Source organism: Labrus mixtus, chromosome 7, assembly GCF_963584025.1.
Source record: "Labrus mixtus chromosome 7, fLabMix1.1, whole genome shotgun sequence".
NCBI classification, from domain to species: Eukaryota; Metazoa; Chordata; class Actinopteri; order Labriformes; family Labridae; genus Labrus; species Labrus mixtus.
This window is the reverse complement of record NC_083618.1, coordinates 10,456,864-10,476,262: the sequence shown is the minus strand read 5'-3', so window position 1 is coordinate 10,476,262 and position 19,399 is coordinate 10,456,864. Positions and strand designations below refer to the sequence as shown.

Here is a 19,399-nt window from a genome sequence, read left to right as displayed (position 1 = left end):
TAGCATTCACAGTCATGTGCTATATACAAGTTATTTAAATGTGTAAACATTTAATGTATGTGTGAGAACTTATTACCTCTGTAGTAGCTAGCAACACATTTAAATCTCATGAAAAAGTATTATGTTGAAAAGCTAGCATTCAAACATAATGATTGACACAGGGATTTCAAGTTTTAAAACATGGTGAACACTTTATTTCTCTTTATTTCATTTGAGCAACAGGGTGATAAAATAAAGACATTAGGACGGTGTTCATGTTTAAAAAACGTATACAATAATGAAAAAGATTTTATCTAAACTATATTTGCAAATGTTTCATTGAGAAAATGTACCCATGTGTGTTGGCTATAGTTTATATATTGTCAATATATGTTGTTGCCAGTAGTGTTTTTATTTTCATGTTTGCTTTGACTCATCATATGAGCCGTCCACTGTCTTGTTTTATTGCTGAATATAAGGTGAAAATATGTGATGAATTTACAAATTGTGTTGCTCCTGATCTCCTGACCCTCTGTTTTACGGTCATTCCTTGAGAACAAAACACAAAGGTCAAGCATTGGTTGAGATTAAGTATGAAGACTGTGCATACTGCACAAACAAATGAATTATGTTAAAATGTAGAAGCAAAGCTTGAACAGTTTCTGTCAGCAAGGAGTTCATCTAAACAGAAACTTTCACATGCTTAAAATAAAAAACTAATGTTATTAAACTGTGAGGGTTCGCCCTACATTTGCATTTACTGTTAATTAGTTTGTTGTTGTTGTTTTTGACTTCTCAGTAAAGTCAAACTCATTATTTTGTTGGCCTACACCAGTGCTGTATTTTCCCCTATTAAGTACTGTTACCATTCAAGTGTGTTTTAATTATGATCTGATCTGAATTTGATCTGAATTTGATATTTTAAAGGTTATTGTTGTGCTGCATGGTTCACACAGAATTGTTAAAGTTTTTTATCTTTACATTTAGCTTTGCACTTCCAACGTGTTTACTTTGAGTATAGTACTAGTTAATTAAATACAGTAATATACAACATATATATATATATTTAAATTAAAAACCCATGATTAAAATGATTTTCATCTGGCAAACATGGCTAACAAAAGTTATCATTGATCACCTAAAACAAATAGTGGTCATCATTATATTGCAATGGAGGAGGCTTTTTGTCCTGGCTGTCTGTTTAGCACCTACATACCCTGCTGACTGAAATATGAGTCGTACTGTACACTGGCTGTTTCAACAATTCAAATATTGTAGTAGTATCAATATTTAATGTTTAACATCACATGCCATTTACAAGAAAAAAAACTGCCATGTCACTACAGTACACAACACAGACCCAATGAGATTATCCAGTACTGTATAATCTCATTGAGTCTGTGTTGACCCACTGAAAGCATTTAAAGTCAAGGGATTACCAACCTCATAAGTAATCATCTTCTAGACATTTTGAATATAAGCTCCCCTTTGCTTAGCGCCCTACAATAGTATCCTCCCTTTCAGCTAAAAAATACACAACACATACCACTTTACCTAGCCAGTTAGTGCAAAGCAAATGGATTTGCTACAGGTTTTCATACAATGCCATAAAATGTTATTTCCTAGAAATAAGCTATCACCACTTGAAAGCTCAGTCAATTCTTGCTTCCTTTTGTTTTTCACTCTGGATGTAATTTCAATGTCAACAGTAAAGTTTTACCCCTACTAAAAACAGCTCAATGCCAAAACCTCAGAAAACAGTGTGATAAAAAAATAACTATTGCATGAGGGTTTCATTCGTTATAAAATTATGTTGTTTTTTTTTAGGCTGCATCACTGTATCATGGAGTGGTTGTGGCTCAGCGTTAGAGACGGTTGTTCTCTCTCAATTGGATAGCAATATTACCTATGTGGGCTAGACACTTAACCCCAAATTGCTCCCACTGCTTTGTTGGCGTATAAATGAGTATGAATGTGTATGATTAGCTAGATACTGTACATAGCAGCATCTGCCATTCGTGTGTGAATTGGTAAGTGGGGCCTGCAGTGTAAAAGCTTTGAGTAGTCATATGACCAGAAAAGTATGGAGGACGAGATCTGACAGAAGTATAAATAAATAAATAAATAAATGTATAAAGAAATACTGGAATAAATAAATAAAATAATTAATGAATAAATAAATAAATAAATGAATAATTAAATGCGTGAATAAATAAATAAAAACTGGTAAATAAATGGGACATACATAATTAAATGTCTTAAATTTATTTCTACATTTATTTATTTCTACATGTCTTTATTTCCACATTTATTTATTTATACATGTATTTATTTCCACATGTATTTATTTCTACATTTATTCATTTCCACATTTACTAATTTCTACATTTATTTATTTCTACATTTGGTCAACTGAGCGATCCAGTCAGATCTATTCCTAGCGAGACTTCCTGTTGACATTAAGCAGACTAGCATGGCTTCAACCGGGAGACCGCTGGCACACCTGCTGCGGGAAGTTGCTGACCAGCTTGAGAACTGCTCGTAAGTCATTCGCTAAAACTCTGAAATAAGCCATCTTCACTTCTTCAGCTAGCTGTCAGCATCGAACGGAAGTAGTAGATTTGGATCATCACACTCCTGTGACCAATCCTGAATGAGGCTGACGTTAGTCCCTCCTACCTCATTAGCATACAGACACAGAAATGTATAAATAAATAAATGTAGAAATGAGTAAATGTGGGAATAAATAAATGTAGAAATAAATAAATATGGAAATAAATAAATGTAGAAATAAATAAATTTGGAAATAAATACATGTAGAAATACATTTAAGACATTTAATTATTTATGTCCCATTTATTTACCAGTTTTTATTTATTTATTCACGCATTTAATTATTTTTTTATTGATTTTTTTATTTTTTTATTCCAGTATTTATTTATACATTTATTTATTTATACTTCTGTCAGATCTCGTCCTCCATAGAAAAGTACTAGCCCAAGTCTATTTACCATATCACTTGGGGTATGCATTAGTGAGAGCTGCATGAACACAGTTTGGATGAGGTCATTTAGGTCATGTTTGACAAATATTTAATTGATGATATTGTTACAGCTGTATGTTGTTCCCTTTGCCGTTTGTCCCTTTCCCCCCTCTGTTTTCTCCAGCTCTGGCAGGTGGAGCCACTGATCACTCAACAAGGTGCACCTGTGTTTAAAAACCAAAGTACTGGCTTCAGAAGGCAGAGGCTTTTGGAGCAGGGACTTGAAGCCTCTCAGTCAGGGATTTTGTGTGTTGTCTTGTTGCTTCAGTTCTTTGTTAATCTTTGTGAAATATTTAGTTCTCTATGTGTCCCTTTTGCGTGTTTTCAGGTGTTTCACATGTTTTTGTTGAGTCAGTTTGTGGGTTGCTGTTTGTCGCATAGGGCCGCCTTATGTTGGGGCGTAATAGATATAACAATTAAACAACAGGAAGTATGCTAAAGTTTTTGAGGCCTGTGTTAGATTATGCGCTACCAAATCTCCCCACCAAACAATGAGCCAGTCAAAGTTGCTTTCCATCCATTTTGCGGATTATTTTTCTTGGATCAATATAGTTCCCTCCTTCCAGTGATATCATCTGCTTTTTGAATTTGTCCAACTTTCAAATAAGCTGCTGGCAAAATAGCAACAAAAGGTCTTGTTCTTTTCTGCCACTGAGATAAATAACATTGATCTTATTGACCCACGAACCAAAGTTTTCACCATGGCAACCATGGACAGTGAACCAGCTGATAAACAGACCTGTTGCTTTCTCCCACACAGTAACAACAGTGTCACAACACACACAAACACAAACTAAAGCAAAATGATGCACTCATGTGCACACAAACATTGTGCAAGTTAATTGAAATCTGGCACATGGAAATGAAGATTATCATGATTTAACACATTGTCTTTTGTGTTGGAGAGACAAGATAAAGCCACTGAAACACACTTATCTGCTTTAGTGCACAACCACAAGCAGATCATTGGTGAGGTTCTGCAGTCGTGATGCAAGAATGTTTTTGTGTTAGCTAACAGGGATACAAAACCGATTAAGTTGTACAATTAGCAGTCACAGTGTGTGGATTTCTTTCTTGAACTTGTGAACATCCTCAGATATGAAGCAGTGTGTACTTCAGGCATAAAAAGCCTTCAAAATGTTTATCATTTTCTGTTTTAGCTCTCACACTGCATACACATATCAAACTGCACATACTGCTAATAAATAAAACAAACTCAGTGTTCAGTTCCCTCCATCCATCTCGGTCCCTTCACCCTCCTGCCAAGCTCCTCCTCAACCCGGCACTATTAGATACTGCTGGTCTTGTCGCCATGGAAGCACATTTTCAATAATTTTCTCTCTGACATGTTTTCATGTGTACATACTCTCTCACACACTCACAGACACGTTTGGCTGAGATGTGGGAGGGTTGTCCTTGACCCTTTGAGTGTTCCCATGCAGGTCCAGCTGGAACAGAATTCAAATGTCATTGGTGACAGGATGCACATTCACATGTAACCTGTTACACAAGGTCATGAACAAACATGTGCTGTTATGCGTCTTGTAGCATGTGCACCAAACTGTGTATCACGTGTGTGCACTGTGCTTGCAAAAAATGTTTTTAAATTAACTTGCTTACATGATTGCCTGTTTTTGGAAAAAAAACAATTTAACGTAATCATTTGATACTTTGATTCACTGACAACTGCCCTTCTAAAATGTTTGTCATGTAAAGTCAGAAGATTGTCAGTCTGTGTGTTTCCATTTCTGCAAGCATGATATAGTCTACTACTTTCATCTTTAAATTATGGGACACACAAATGGTTATCCCTCTGTTGAGATTGACCTTTTTACTATTTTAAAAGTACAGTTTGGATGATAAATCATCATACATGACACCACATAAAATTTCAGCTGGGTTGCAATATGCAAGTGCTCACAGGATAATGACGTGAGTTTAATTTTTAGGTCTCCTCTAGATGTCCCAGCTGCTGATGTCAGCTCATGGAAGATGAAATGAAGGCAGAGAGAAAAAGAGAGAGGTGAGATGGAGAGAAAGGAGAATTGAGAGGGAGACGGATAAGAGGATAGGCAAAGCTGATTTTCTTTCACCAATAATAGCGACAACCACCCGGTGTTGCTATGGCAACCCCCCTTCCTCTCAGCAAACTACCACTTATCCTTGCTGCCTTTCAGTCAGCAGGGCATGTGGGTGTGTGTGTGTGTGTGTGTGTGTGTGTGTGTGTGTGTGTGTGTGTGTGTGTGTGTTGGCTGCTGAATGAATCAAGCAAATGAAGGGGAGAGTCATTACAAAGCCATGTCAGACTATTTCAAACACACTCAAACTCACATGGACATTTATGCACATCAATATGTAACCTTAAACAGCTCAGATGCAGCAAGGCTATCTTGCTTCTCTGTGTTTTGCTTTTGGATCCTTTTTTTCTTTCAGTATATTCTGCAGTAGCTCCTCTTTATCCTCTCTTTCACAAACTCTCTGACTGATTTTCAGTTACCACAAACTCACTCGAAACACATAAAAATGAAAAGAAATATGATAACAATATAGAGGGAGCTACAAAAGAGTATTTTTTTCCCATTAGCAAGATGTCAATGAACATAAAAGCAAAAGGTGATTCCTCTATTGAATCTACTCAATTCAGTTTTATTTGCCATATGCATTCAAATATACAGTCTACAGTTAATGCAATGATATGCATTTTGCCCAGACACCCTCAAACTATTCAAAACTGTTATGATGAATGCAATTCCCTCAAAGTCTACCATTGGCAACATGGAAAAATCTGTAGAGTCTGTGACATGTGAGTGTTTGATCATACCACAGAGCGAGAAAGCTTAACTTAGTTCTACTGGTCCCATCATGGTTTCCACAGTAGGCCTACATTAGCACATAAACAGTTTTTCTATGTAGATTTTTTTTTTCATACTGAGGCTCAGAGTCTGTGATTCAACATCAACACTGGTGTATTTTTCCTCACTGACCACAGGCTACACCTCTCTGCACTCTTCACTAGCATTTCATTTATTATGATCTCTCCTAAAAAAAACAAACATGTGCAATCATGCAAGTTTCAGGCACCAGCTTCCTCTAGCCCAGAAAAACCCTCATGAAGGACATGCATACTGTTGTCTGTATTTGGTGAGCAGAATACCCTTAAATATATTAGATTAAAGTAGAAATGAGGGCAATTCAGGAACACATGTAGTCTATACAGTTGTCTCCCAGCAGGTACAATATTAAACTTTATCAGGGATAAATTGTGATATTCTGCAATTTATTTTAAACCTCAAATAATGGTTAGGAGTGGCCAGGTGAATTTGGTTAATTTTGATTAATGAATGTTTCCACAGTTGCAGCACATGACACACAGGGATAAAGGTATCGAATAAAACAAAAGAAACAAAAAAAAGTGCACAGTTTGATACCTATAGAAGCTGTTTTTTTGGGCAACTTGAGGCACCAAGAACATTATTCTCCAGAAATGCAGCAATATCATAAATGATTTAAAGTTGGGTTTGGTCCAACTGGTGAATGTTAACACCAACGTTTGATTTTAGGTCCACTTTTATTTTCTATTTATGTGAAATATGTCTCCCGCTGAGACCTGGTGACTAAAGAAGCCTAGCTGCTATCTTAAGGATATCAAATGTTGGATGGCCCTAAGCTTTCTACAGCGTAATGACTCAAAAACTCAAATGATTCAGTTCAACTATACAACAACTCGCATATCAACCTCATTCAAAGTTCCCTTTGTCCACTCTCCTCTAACATCACCTGCAAGGAATTTAGGCGTCATTTTTGATTCAGACCTGACCTTTGAACAACAAAAGTCGTCCAGTCCTGTTTCATTCATATCAGATCCATTTACAAAATCGAATCCATCCTGCCACCTGCTGACCTGAAAAAAATCATTCACTCACAGATCTTCTCTCGACTGGATTATTGTAACTCACTCTTGCAGGTATCACCCAAAAATCACTCTCCTGCCTCCAACTGATCCAAACCACAGCAGCTAGGTTTCTCACTGGTTTTAACAGACAACATCACATCATTCATATCCTCGCTTTCCACCACAGGCTCCCTGTCACTTTTAATGAGGGCCCCTAGAATTTGGAACGACCTTCCTGATGAGATAAGGCGAGCAGACTCAGTGACATCTTTTAAATCACTTCTTAAAACTCACTTTTACAGACTTGCTTTTATGTGATATCACATTTTTAAATGCCTTTATTGATCTTTCCTTTATTCATTGTATTGCTCTTAATCTTTTACTACATTCCTACTTCTTTTATTGTTTAGTCGTCTGTGGTTTTATTTATTTAACCATCTCTCTTTTATATCTTCATTTTCTTTTTAGTGCCTGTGATTTGATGTCTTCTTCTTTAATCTTGTATTATTGTCAACGCCTGACTTTTTATATTTTCCCCATTATATATATATATTTTCCTATTATATTTTTCTTTAATTGAATTGCTTTATAGCTTTAACTGCTTTTTTAGAACTACCTGCCCCTCTTGTTCCTGTCTTTTGCTTTTATATTATTTTTGTTGACTTCTCTCAGTTTTGCCTGACATTACGTGCCATTTTGTAAACAAACAAAAAAATATTATTAAAGGTCACATATGATCCTCATTTTCTACAAGTTTAAAAATGTCTCAGAGGCCCCCAAAACATGTCTGTGAGCACACATTTTCTGAAAAGTAGAGCAGGCAAAGACGGAGAGGATGGACTTTTCTCATAATTGGGAGGTTTGTAGACCAGCTAGGGACACATATTAGTCTTTGAAAATGGTAATGTGATTTTTACACAATATGTTACCTTTAAAGGTGCACTGTGGAGTTTTGGTAGATAAATGTGAAAGTTGAAGAAATTTACAGATTATGCGGTATATGTTCATAACTCTATACACAAACTGTCATCAGAGGAAAATTTGGTCCCTGGAAGTTTGAAGAGAAAAAATGCTACACAAGAAGTTATGGTGGGGGTCCGCAACTTTTTAGCTACAAACAGTGATCCAGGGACCCATTTTTTCCCTTGAATACATTTTGTGTATTTAGTTCAGAAAATATAACATAGAATTGTTTCACTTCTCCAACTTTCAAATTTCACTACAAAATCTAGTGCACCTTTAAGTGTTCAGAGATGAGATAAGAAAAGATAAGATTAACTATCCCAGTGGGAAATTTTCCTTGAGACACAGCTTCAGCTCTGACAGGTTTCACATTCTGCTTTAATTTTGTGGAAAGATTAACTGCATGGATGAAGAACTAAAGTAAAATACAGAATGACTTAAGAATTACAAATGTGTCTCTCCTCTTGTTTTGTAACCAGCTAGCTATGACCCTGCACTCTAAGCAGGTCATTAATCTGCACACAATAGTGGGAAACCAAAATGCAACCAGGAGCAAAAGAAAACTTCTCATCTAGAAAAAATGACACACTGTACTGTAACTAACGCAAGAGGCTTTGCTTCTGCTTGTGACAGGAAAAAAGAAAATGAGGGAGAGAGTGAGGCTGCAACCGAAAGAGAGGAGGAGAGATGAGAGGGACAGAAGCTCTGCTGCAGAACACACCTCATCTCCATTTTAGCTGGAGGGAGAGAGAGAGAGAGGGAGAGAAAAAGAGAGAGAGAGATCCAGTCTGTGCCACTTTTCTCTTCAGCTCCACTGACAGAGAGGGGAGAGCCAGGAAAGTGATATTTCAGAGGATCCACGGACGCGTGGAGAGGGAGAAGAAGCAAGAACAGGCCGGGCACGTGAAGCATTCGCAAAGAGAGAATCACAAATATAGGATCGACAGATAACGATGTAGCCTGTACTTCAGCTGGGGTAAGAAACCTGAGAATATTTTCAAAGCAAACAGCATTTTGGTACACACATTGAGCTTTAGCTGCATGTGAATTCACTGTGATGAAAGCACTATTGATGAAAGGTGTTGGCAGCAGGTGTGTGTTTAGTGTTACAAATGGAGAATCTCTGGGATTTCTTAGAGGGTCAGAATGATTCATAAGTCTGTGGGGTTTAATGCATGCTTGTATAAAGCATGTTTATTATTTGTATTATTATAATCAAGATCTACATCCTCACCTCTCGCTCTCTCTCTCTCTCTCTCTGCCAAAATCTCTCTCAATAATCCTCTCTCTGTATTCCGCCCTGTTGCAGTGTCTCTCAGCGTTTTTCCTGCACAGCACAAACAAACCTTATGCAATGGGCCGTTTCATGCATAGTATATTTTAACTCTTTATCCATTTTCTCCCTCAAACCATTTACACAAAGTACAGGTCTTACAAATCCTTTCTCTGGCTCCATTTGACTCCCTGTAGAGGGATTTTAACAAGCAGACACAAAAGGAGCCAAAGGAGAGTCATGTTGACTTTAACGTCTGCAGAAGCATTAATGTGACTGATCCCGAAATAACAGTTTTAATTTCAGTCTTTTCATCTCCACAGGGGCTCTTATGAAACTTCCTGATAGTTGCACATCAAGCGAAAGACATCATCATTACATCTATCATGCATTTATCCCACATCTTATTGACAATAACACCTAGAATTGCAAACCACAAGCTATTAGGAAAGATTCTTTGTTTATAGCGAGCCTTTTTTCAGGCAATAATTTCAATCAAAGCTGATTTAAGTGTAAGTGTTGCGTTTGAGCATTCTGTTGGTGTGCTTTTATCCTTAGTTGCAAATTTTTTAAGTCTGTTACATCCCAACACTGAAAGTAACAGACAGATTGCAATGTTAACAGGAACTTACTCAGATGCTGAATTTGTCATATTTGTGTCAAGTTAAGAGATGAGACAAATGATAACATATCTGCCAAGTAAGTATAACAAGTAATCATACTAATATTTATTTTTTAAATTATTTTTTGTTAAGTCAGTTGCAATCTACTTGTTAGTGCAATATATGAGGTATAGCTTGTGTGGGCGAGTGTGTGGGAGGGAAATATATCCAGTATGAGCTATATCATAATGTACGAAGTTGGCAAAAAGAAAGATACAGCAAAATCCTGTAAACCAAGATGAATAGATGAGGTATTTATCCAGGAAGTTATTTCATTGAATATGTTTGGTTTTGGATTGAAGTAAAACAATCAAGAGAAATAACTTAACTTATGAGACTTAATACAACAAAGATAAGGACTGACAATAATCAGGGGGTGTGGACTTCATCAGACCTCTGCAGGCTACATAGACTAGCATAACACATCCACATCTCAAACGGAAATATTGGCAGTCAACATGCATTGTTGATAATCAAGGAATAAGGTTTAAACAAGAAAGGACATGTGGTATATTCTGTCAAGATTCATTAATAAAATAAGATTGACCAGAATGTTTGTTCATAAAATCATTAAAATATCAGGAAGTGATATATTTATTTTTTCAAGGCATCTCCAAGCGAAATAATTCTTGTAGAAACAGAAATGATTCCCCCGTGTCACTTTTCAACTGTGACTTGTTGACTAACAGGACCCTGCAGCTACCCTGCAGCTGGGAGTTATTATGTGGTCAAAAAACAAAGTTCCTTTTCCAAAATTGAGGACATGATTTTGGAGGAACTTAAGTACAGTTATATTCAAAAACTACATTTTGCTCAATACTTTGCTTATCAAACATTTACAGTTCAGGACTTTGCAGCTTCCCTAAATTGATGACTGCAGGAACACATCCAATTTTGGATTAAGGTCAGTGTTTATTTGTTCCCGGGCATTCATACCACAGTATACTGAAATCGGAGTCACAAAGGGTCAGGGGAGTAATAATGGCCACTAGAAGCAAACCTATTTTCTATTTATCCACAGCACGAGCTGATTCTGGAGAGCAGGAAGGAGACAGTTTTATGAAAGTAGCCGCTGAGTCATACAGATCTGTTTCACTCTTCTTTTCTCAATAGTTGAAATTAGAGTGCAACACAAGTCCTCTCAATACACAGAGAAGCACACAGTTCTTCAAATAGAAAACTGTGACCTTTTGACAGCAAATTACAAAAACATTCAATGAAATGGTGGATCTACCATTGAGCAGGTTTTGTATGAGGGATGACAGATGGTGGATGAAAGTGAGAGTGAGACTTGTTCCTATGTCTTGACTGTTACATAACATGCTGCACTTACTCACAGGGAGGTAGGGGATACACACTTTGTACTTCACTACATGCTGTTTGATTGTTAATAAGTATACTGCCCTAAAGCAATAGCTTAATTTATTTGGCAAATTTGTTTTCCATCTAGTTTGTTGAAAAAACTTGGCGAGCATCTCTCAACACTTTCTTCTCATTTGCTGGTCGGACAGTACTTCCTGTTAGTCATGTTGACTGTGGACGTCAGTAGCAGATGAAGAGTTTAAACACTCCAGCTGCCAGGATGGAAACACTTAGGAAAGGTTCAAAGTTCAACGAATGACTACTCAGTATGAAGTGCTTGAAAAGCACAAAGATGGTGATTGGTTAAATGGGAAATGCATTTTTGGCAGCTTCAGAAATGTAGTCACGATGAACATTTCAGCATCTGATGGTAGATCTGTGATCTTATCATCCGATACACGTGTCCAATCAAAACAAATTCCAAAATAAACCTCACAACACCCAGACCAAGAAAGAGGCTTGGAAATGTGTTTCCATGGCAACTATGCAGGGCTCTATGCATGTGTGTGATACCAACATCACATAATAAAACAAAGACTTTTGCCTTTCCTTCCTTTTTTGGATAAAAGAAAAAAATGCAAAATAGTAAGACAAAGGATAATAAAAACAACACTTTGTCAATGATTCTTAATTACAGATAAACACTGACTATTGCACAAGTTATATATCAGATCAAAATGTTGGTGTTTAACTCTTTCTTTTGAAATACTCTCCACAATAAACCAGTTTGTTTGTTGTCCATGCAACAATAAAACATTATATTAAATTATATTATATTATGTTAAAGCCTTGAAATAACACATTTACTACACAAAACAGTAGACAGTGAAAGTTAGAAACTAGCTATTAAATAATTTGGAGGAACCAATAACATGCGGGATAATTCAATAAGTAATCGATAAAGAGTACAGAAGACTAGTGCTGCCACCCTGTAAGGAATAATAAAAAGTAACAGGTAACAACTTGAAAACATCATTACAACAATGCATCTCTTTTTATAAAGTTATCACATCATTTCAGAACATTTTCACCAAATAAACAGGGATGCTTCTCTTTTTCTGCTGGATGTGTACAGAAGCTATTTTGTTGGTTTGTTTCTTTGCAATTTACCTGAAAGTATTATAAGGTGATAATATATCAATGTGGTGTTAACATCTTGTCAGGCTGCCATCAAGTGGCCAAAGGACTAATTAGTGCAAGTTTAAAACATGTATGAATATTTTTCTAGAACAGGCTGATATTTGTTTATCAGGCACATAGGCCTACAGTTCTCCCTCTGAAGTGTTTTTGTACAGCTGGTCAGTTGATTACTGGGATGATCTAATCTGACAAATGCCCATAATGCATTAATGTCATGATGTTGTACAATGAATACTGAGCTGGACTGTCATTTATTGTGGTAAGAGAGTCTGCAAAATGCTGTTAATGTACTTCTGATGTAACTGATGTTGGTGTCTGCATATGTGTGTGTGTCCGTGTTTGTGTGTGTGTGTGTGTGTGTGTGTGTGTGTGTGTGAGAGAGAGAGAGAGAGAGAGAGTGTGTGTAGTCTTTTCCATAACAGCCTTAAGTACAGAATGATGATAATGTAAAAGATCCTTGGGGTCTTTTTAACTGTTACATAATAAATAACATTTGTGCGCCACTGCGTTTGAACAGGCAGTGAATGGGAAGTACTGATATAAAATATTTAAGATACATGGTTTCATCACTCCTGCATATTTACCTTCTGCTGTTGGCAAAAAGAAATGCTGGAGCAGCAGAGTCCTGCTACCTCTCTCTGCTTTTTTCCCCCTAAAACATATTCAAACTTTCTCTCTTTCATTCTAAATTCCTGCTTTATTAGTCCACAAAATACATTCACGTCTATTTGATGTGACTTAAAGACAGCTTTTGTTTTTCTAATCTTGTTTAGGAAAGACACTAATGAGGTACGACGTTATGGAATGTGTTGTGTTTAAGTGACAAAGTCAGTTGTAACAGCTAAATTTACTTCTTGGTTTTGTTCATTTCTCTCTGAATATCTTTCTTTTCTCTTCTTGTGTTTCTGAAAAATCAGTGAGCCGCTATGCTGCCAACAACGAATCCTCCAACTGTGGCCAGGAGATGAGATCGACAGGCTGTAATTGAGCTACAGCCAATGCGCAGACGCTGTTCTACCACCTCCATCAAAGTTACAGATAAAAACGCTCTGAGTAACGGAGTCCTAGTTTACAAAGGGCGCACTGTAATTTGTATTTGTTGTATCTGCAGCTGCTGTAGAAAGCTGTCAACAATATAGATGCTCAATTTGCTCATTATTCAACAATGTTTTGATTGACGAACAGTGAAGCACTACTACTTTAAACACATTTCTAGCCTAAATGGTTCATGTAAAAAAATCAACTTTTCTTAAGCTGCTATTGTGACCTGTGAGGATTATGAGGCCAAATTCAGTATTTCTGCAGGCACAGTGTCTCCTGTGTGTGTTCATTGGTGTATGTGTGCCAACTGTTGTTGTGGGCTCGCTCCCTCACGCACTACCATGGCACGTCTCCTGCCCAGTCCGGTGTGTGTGTCAGATCAAGCCTTGGTTCTCCCCTGATTCTGTCTACCATGAAGCTCCTACTGTGGACTGCAATGACCTGCTGTTGACCAGGCTCCCTTCACCCATACCCCCAAACACACACACCCTGCGCCTGCAAAGTAACCTTCTGTCTGAGATCGACACTGCCGCGCTGCAAGCACTGTCCAATCTCACCGACCTTGACCTTTCTCAGAATCGCTTCAGCCATGTCAGAACAATAACTAAGAGCTCCTCCCTGTCCTCTTTGCTATCTCTACACCTAGAGGAAAACCATCTCAGTCATCTCCCTGACGCCTCATTCTCCTTAATGCCAAATTTGCAGGAACTCTTTCTCAGCCACAACAACTTGCACTTCATAGCACCAGGAGCATTTGCAGGACTAGACTCCCTGCTGCGCCTCCATATCAACAACAACAAACTTACCACAGTTGACCCCCGGTGGTTCAGGGCTTTGCCTCATTTAGAAGTTCTCATGCTTGGGGGAAACCCTGTGGAATCCCTGCCTGACCGTGGCTTCCTGGCCCTGAAATCCCTGCGCAGTCTTGTCCTCGGCAGTATGGGCCTGCGAGGCTTGGCAGAAAAGGCTCTAGAAGGTTTAGAGGGCTTGGAAAGCCTCTCATTCTACGACAACAAGCTTACAAAAGTCCCCACTCAGGCTCTGAGGAGAGTGCCTGGACTGAAGTTCCTTGACCTCAACAAGAACCGAATCAAACTGATCGAGACAGGAGACTTCAGAGACATGGTCTACCTGAAGGAGCTTGGCCTAAATAACATGGAAGAGCTTGTGTCCATTGAGAAAGGAGCACTGGAGAACCTTCCAGAGCTCACTAAACTTGAGATTACCAACAACCCACGACTGTCCTACATTAATCCGCAAGCGTTCCTCCAACTGAGTAGACTGGAGAGTCTGATGCTCAACTCCAACTCTCTAAGTGCTCTGCACCAGCACATTGTGCTCTCCCTGCCAAGTCTTCAGGAGGTTAGCTTACACTCAAACCCGCTGCGTTGTGACTGTCTGTTCCACTGGGCTGCGGAGGAGGCCTCTCACCCTCACACTGAAGAAACACAAACACCTCGGATGGTGCGTTTTATCCAACCACAGGCCACGCTTTGCTCTGAACCACCAGACCTCAGAGCTCGCAGGGTTAGAGAGGTCTCCTCCAGGGAGATGTCAGCCTCATGCCTCCCTGTGATCCCTACCAGCTCCCTTCCCTCTTACGTTGGGGTAAGAGAAGGAGGAAAATTGGTCTTGCACTGCAGGGCTCTTGCAGATCCACAGCCTGAACTGTACTGGGTGACTCCCAATGGGCTCAGACTTGGTCCTGTACTGAGCGGTACATCTAAAGGTTCACCAGGTCCTGATCCCTGCCACGTCATGACAGTCTCTGAGGGACTTAACCAGACAACTGCCTCCAGCGTCTCTCCAAGCCACACTCAGGATGATCCTCCCTGTAACCCCTCCAAACACTACCGGCTACTGCCCGAGGGGACCCTGGAGATGAACAAGGTGACCCTCAGCGAAGCAGGGTTGTATACCTGTGTAGCTGAAAATACACTAGGTGCAGATACACGGAGTGTCACAGTAGGTGTTCATGGCAGAGTAAAGAAAAGAAAGAAGGGGGGGACTGTGAATTTAAAGGGATATGAGACAGTCAGAGCAGATGCAAGATTGGAGGTGAGAGAGGTTGGACAACACTATGCTATCCTCTCCTGGCACAGCGGTCACAACCTCCCTTCAACTCGTCTGTCCTGGCAAGCCATTTATTCAAATGCACACACACCTACATACACCACACGTATCCTGGCCGGTACACAGAGCTTCAACCTGACACACCTGCAAGCAGAAACCTTCTACAGAGTGTGCCTACATTTAGGGACCAGCGAGGGGGGTAAGCATGGCAGCAGGAGATCAAGAGAGAGCAGAATGCCTCAGTGCATTTCATTCAGAACAAAAGATGTACCAGAGCCTGAGCCCAGCCTGCAGATTAGCCCTGAGCTGACCTCCACAGCAGTCACACTATTGCTCCTCGCACTCATACTGATGCTGCTGGCAGGCCAGAGTTGGGACACAGAGCCCAACAAGGGGGCAGGAAAGCACCACATTACCATTCTCCAGGAAATCAAAAGTCCAAAGGCTCTAATCATCAATCAAAGAACAGAAGGGAACAACGAAAATCAGCCTAAACAAAGTGAAAAACTTCTATTATATCAGGGCTGCTGAAATATTGTTTTGGGCCAGATTTGACTAAAGACAAAAACACACTAACACAGACAGACATACAACACGTGAAATACATACACTTTGTGAATCACAGTTAGAAGAGATGAGTCATAGCTAAGAGCAGTGGCTTGGAAAGAGATTTGTATTTATTTTATATACCGTATAAAGTATATATTGACATTGTTTCTGTGTAAACATGTATTGTACAGAATGCCTAAACTCTAAACAGGGAAAATGAAACTGGACAATCATACTCCTGCAACACAGTGAGTAAACACAGGAGAAACAAATGAATCTGAGCTGCCTGTGACCACTGAACTGGAACTAAAGAAAACCTGCTTTAATCCAGGGACTGATATTCACAGAGGACAGCGGCTCAGACCTCCAGGGTACTTTTCATTTTTCCTGTATTAACGTGGTACAGATTTTCTCTGAGCAGATGTAACTCTGTCTTGAGACTGAATGAAGTTTCTGCATTGATGTTAACAACCTTTTGCTTAGCTTCCAGTATCTTAAACAAGGATTTCAATCTTGCAGTACATATACATAGCCCTAATACTTGTCCAAATGTCCTGCCTAAAGTCCCACATCCTCTATAAGCATAAAAGTGATCTTAAAGTGATTGTGATAAATTCTATTTTGAGCTATTATATAATAAAATCTATTTAAATTACCCAATGTTTACTCTTTACTTCTGTTCTCCTGTTTAACTGTGTTGATATAGAGAAAATAATGTTATTTGACAGGGGAATCTTTTTATAAAAATACTGGTGAAAAACTAGCATAGCAGGTAAGAGACCATGAACCAAACAGTGTCTCGCAAAGCCACACAGGTCTGTGTCTCTGCGAACTGAACTTCATGCACCTTCATTCCCCTGTGCATGCAGCTGCCATTACTTCACACTAGGATTACACATGATAATAGCTCAGGTTGTTTGACATCCACTCAGTAAACATAAGACACAGTGTGTCCCCTGCTGGATAACACCTGGAACTGAGAAAAGCCGTTCAGCCTGGTCAAATGTTCCCACATTCTCTAGAAGTTTCTTAATACAAAACTCCACCAGTCCACCAGTCCTCGCCATACTGGAGTTGAAGGATTATTCCTGCCTCGTGTGACGTCATGACAGTTTGATACATGGTCGGTTGATTCCTGGCTAAGAAGACACGGGAATGATGGAGACGGAGAACTTTCTTCTGCGGCATTTTTATCGATTTACACAATTCATCGGCTTCACAACTCTTCCTCATGACTAATCACGTGTCACCAAACTAACCAATCAGAGGCTAGGAAGACATCAAGGCCGATCGATAATTTAAGAGGTAGATTCAACAAATTATTGTTAGTGCTTCAGAAAATATTGAAATGTGCAAAATGTAAAGAATAACTTTATAAATATATATATTTTTTTTTCAATCAACTTTTCCTTTATAATCTCTGTAAACATATTTTACATAGTCATTCATATATATTTTTTGATTTGATTTGATTAATTTATTTTCGTGTCATGCACACAAAGTGCCCAACCCTCATGGGCTTAAAGACATCAAAGAATTCAGTTGCAGTGGTTCACATTTACAAATCATAACATTACAAAGTTGCCGGCTCCTGTCACAGTTCAGTCTTAAACAACGTGTTGTGTCTTTTTTCCCAGGCTTCACAAACAAAATCTGCTTTAACAAAAGTTCCTTTTTTAAAACACAACTCAAGTTTTTCATAATCGTCTAGCCAAAAGAAGTCAACATAATTTGAAGACATTCTTTTAAAAAGAACATCCCTGATGTCAGCATACATCGGGCAGTAAAACAAAAAGTGAATCTCGTTTTCAATTTCTCCTAACTCACACAACAAACAAACTCGGTCTTCCTCTGGAATGGCATTAAACCTGTCGGTCTCTAAAGCTAAAGGCAATGTTCCTGAACGTAGCTGAGCGCAGAGGGATCTTTGTATTTTGGTTAAATTAAATTTAGCATAGGCTTCTACGCTGTAGCAATCCTTTATGAGACAGTATGTTCTTAGTTTTGGTTTGCACCATATATCCACAGACCATTTCTCTTTGTACATTAGAAACATATTATTTTTTATCTCCTGAATATCACAAGTTAAGTTGTTTAGAAAAATAAAGGACATATTATTCTTATGGAATACAGATTTTATCTCCTTTGCCCATGGGTGACAATGGCAGGTATCCCAAATAGAAATCTTTTGAGTCTCTGATCCGACATCTTTACAAATCTATTCCAAAGCCGAAGCATTTCACATTTGTGTCTGATGTTTGGAGTCTCCCATCCCATATCTCCATTCACAGCGAGGACTGGCGTTCATTTATGGACTCCCAAGAAGGACCTCAGAGCTCTCTGATGTACAGAATTGTAAATGAGATGTTCCGTGAACCCCCAGACTCCGGAGGCATAATCAGACACTGGACACTCACATGAATGATAGAGCTAAATCACTGATGTAAATAGAGAACAATGTCGGAGACAAAACATCTCCTTGCTTCACTCCAAATTGTTGAGGAAACCATCCAGTTGTGTATTCATTAACCTGGACGCAGGCAACAGGTGCTTGATGAAGAGACTTCACAGCAGAATCAAATTTCCCATTCACACCAGCAATCCCTATTTATCCAGTCAAACGCCTTCTTGAAATCAATGAAACAAGCAAATGTTGATCTCTTTTGCTTCATTCTAGCACGTATTTTTGAGGTGACTACTTATACATGATCAATACATGCTCTAGCTTTTCTGAATCCATTTTGCTCATCCACCAGCACACCCGTTCTCTCAAGGTCGTCAACTAGTCTGCAGTTTAAAATCGAAGAATACAATTTATACATACAACTAATAAGACTTATACCCCTGTAATTGATTGGTATCCTAGGATCATTTTTTGAAGATTTAGGGATTGGTTTAATGATAGTTTTGTGTCACTGAGTAGGAACCATGCCATTAGCAAAACAGGACTGAAATAACTCATAATATACTGAACACCTTTGGAGACTTAAGTACTTAGTTTGAAATTTCATCAATTCCGGTAGCTTTTTTAAATTTGAATTTATGTATTACAATTTTTACCTCCTCTACTGAAAAATGACTATTATTTACATCAGATAACATTTCAGACTCCATTACCTCTTTTAAGCTAATTGTTTCCTTCAAGAAAGCATCGTCAAATGAATCATTGCACCTCGAGAACAGATCTGCAAAATCTTTTTCCCATTTATCTAGTACAATTCCTAAAACAGAAGTACAACTGTTGTAGATCAGAATTTAAGACGTAGTCTAATTATAACATACATGTTGATGACAACCCAAAACCTGCTTTCATTTTACTTTACTTCTCTTTTTCCATTGTATACAACATTATAGTTAAATCCTTCCTGATTCAGTACTGTAGGTTATTAGTAGCCTACTTTGCGTCATTAGATTTACTGTAT

The 19,399-nt window shown here is 38.4% G+C and overlaps 1 protein-coding gene across 1 annotated transcript; it reads left to right on the top strand.

Annotated features, from left to right (window-relative positions):
- Nucleotides 1-8,652: 8,652 nt before the first annotated feature.
- On the top strand, nucleotides 8,653-16,632 carry lrrn2 (leucine rich repeat neuronal 2). The gene is made up of 2 exons (XM_061042791.1): nucleotides 8,653-8,853; nucleotides 13,232-16,632. Exon 2 carries the CDS (start codon nucleotides 13,593-13,595, stop codon nucleotides 15,957-15,959), a length of 2,367 nt encoding a protein of 788 aa, XP_060898774.1. The 5' UTR covers nucleotides 8,653-8,853; nucleotides 13,232-13,592; the 3' UTR covers nucleotides 15,960-16,632.
- The last annotated feature ends 2,767 nt before the right edge of the window (nucleotides 16,633-19,399 follow it).

Bases quoted from the DNA above. Each gene is read 5' to 3' on its own strand.
- lrrn2 (XM_061042791.1), top strand. From the start codon at position 13,593: ATGAGGCCAAATTCAGTATTTCTGCAGGCACAGTGTCTCCTGTGTGTG.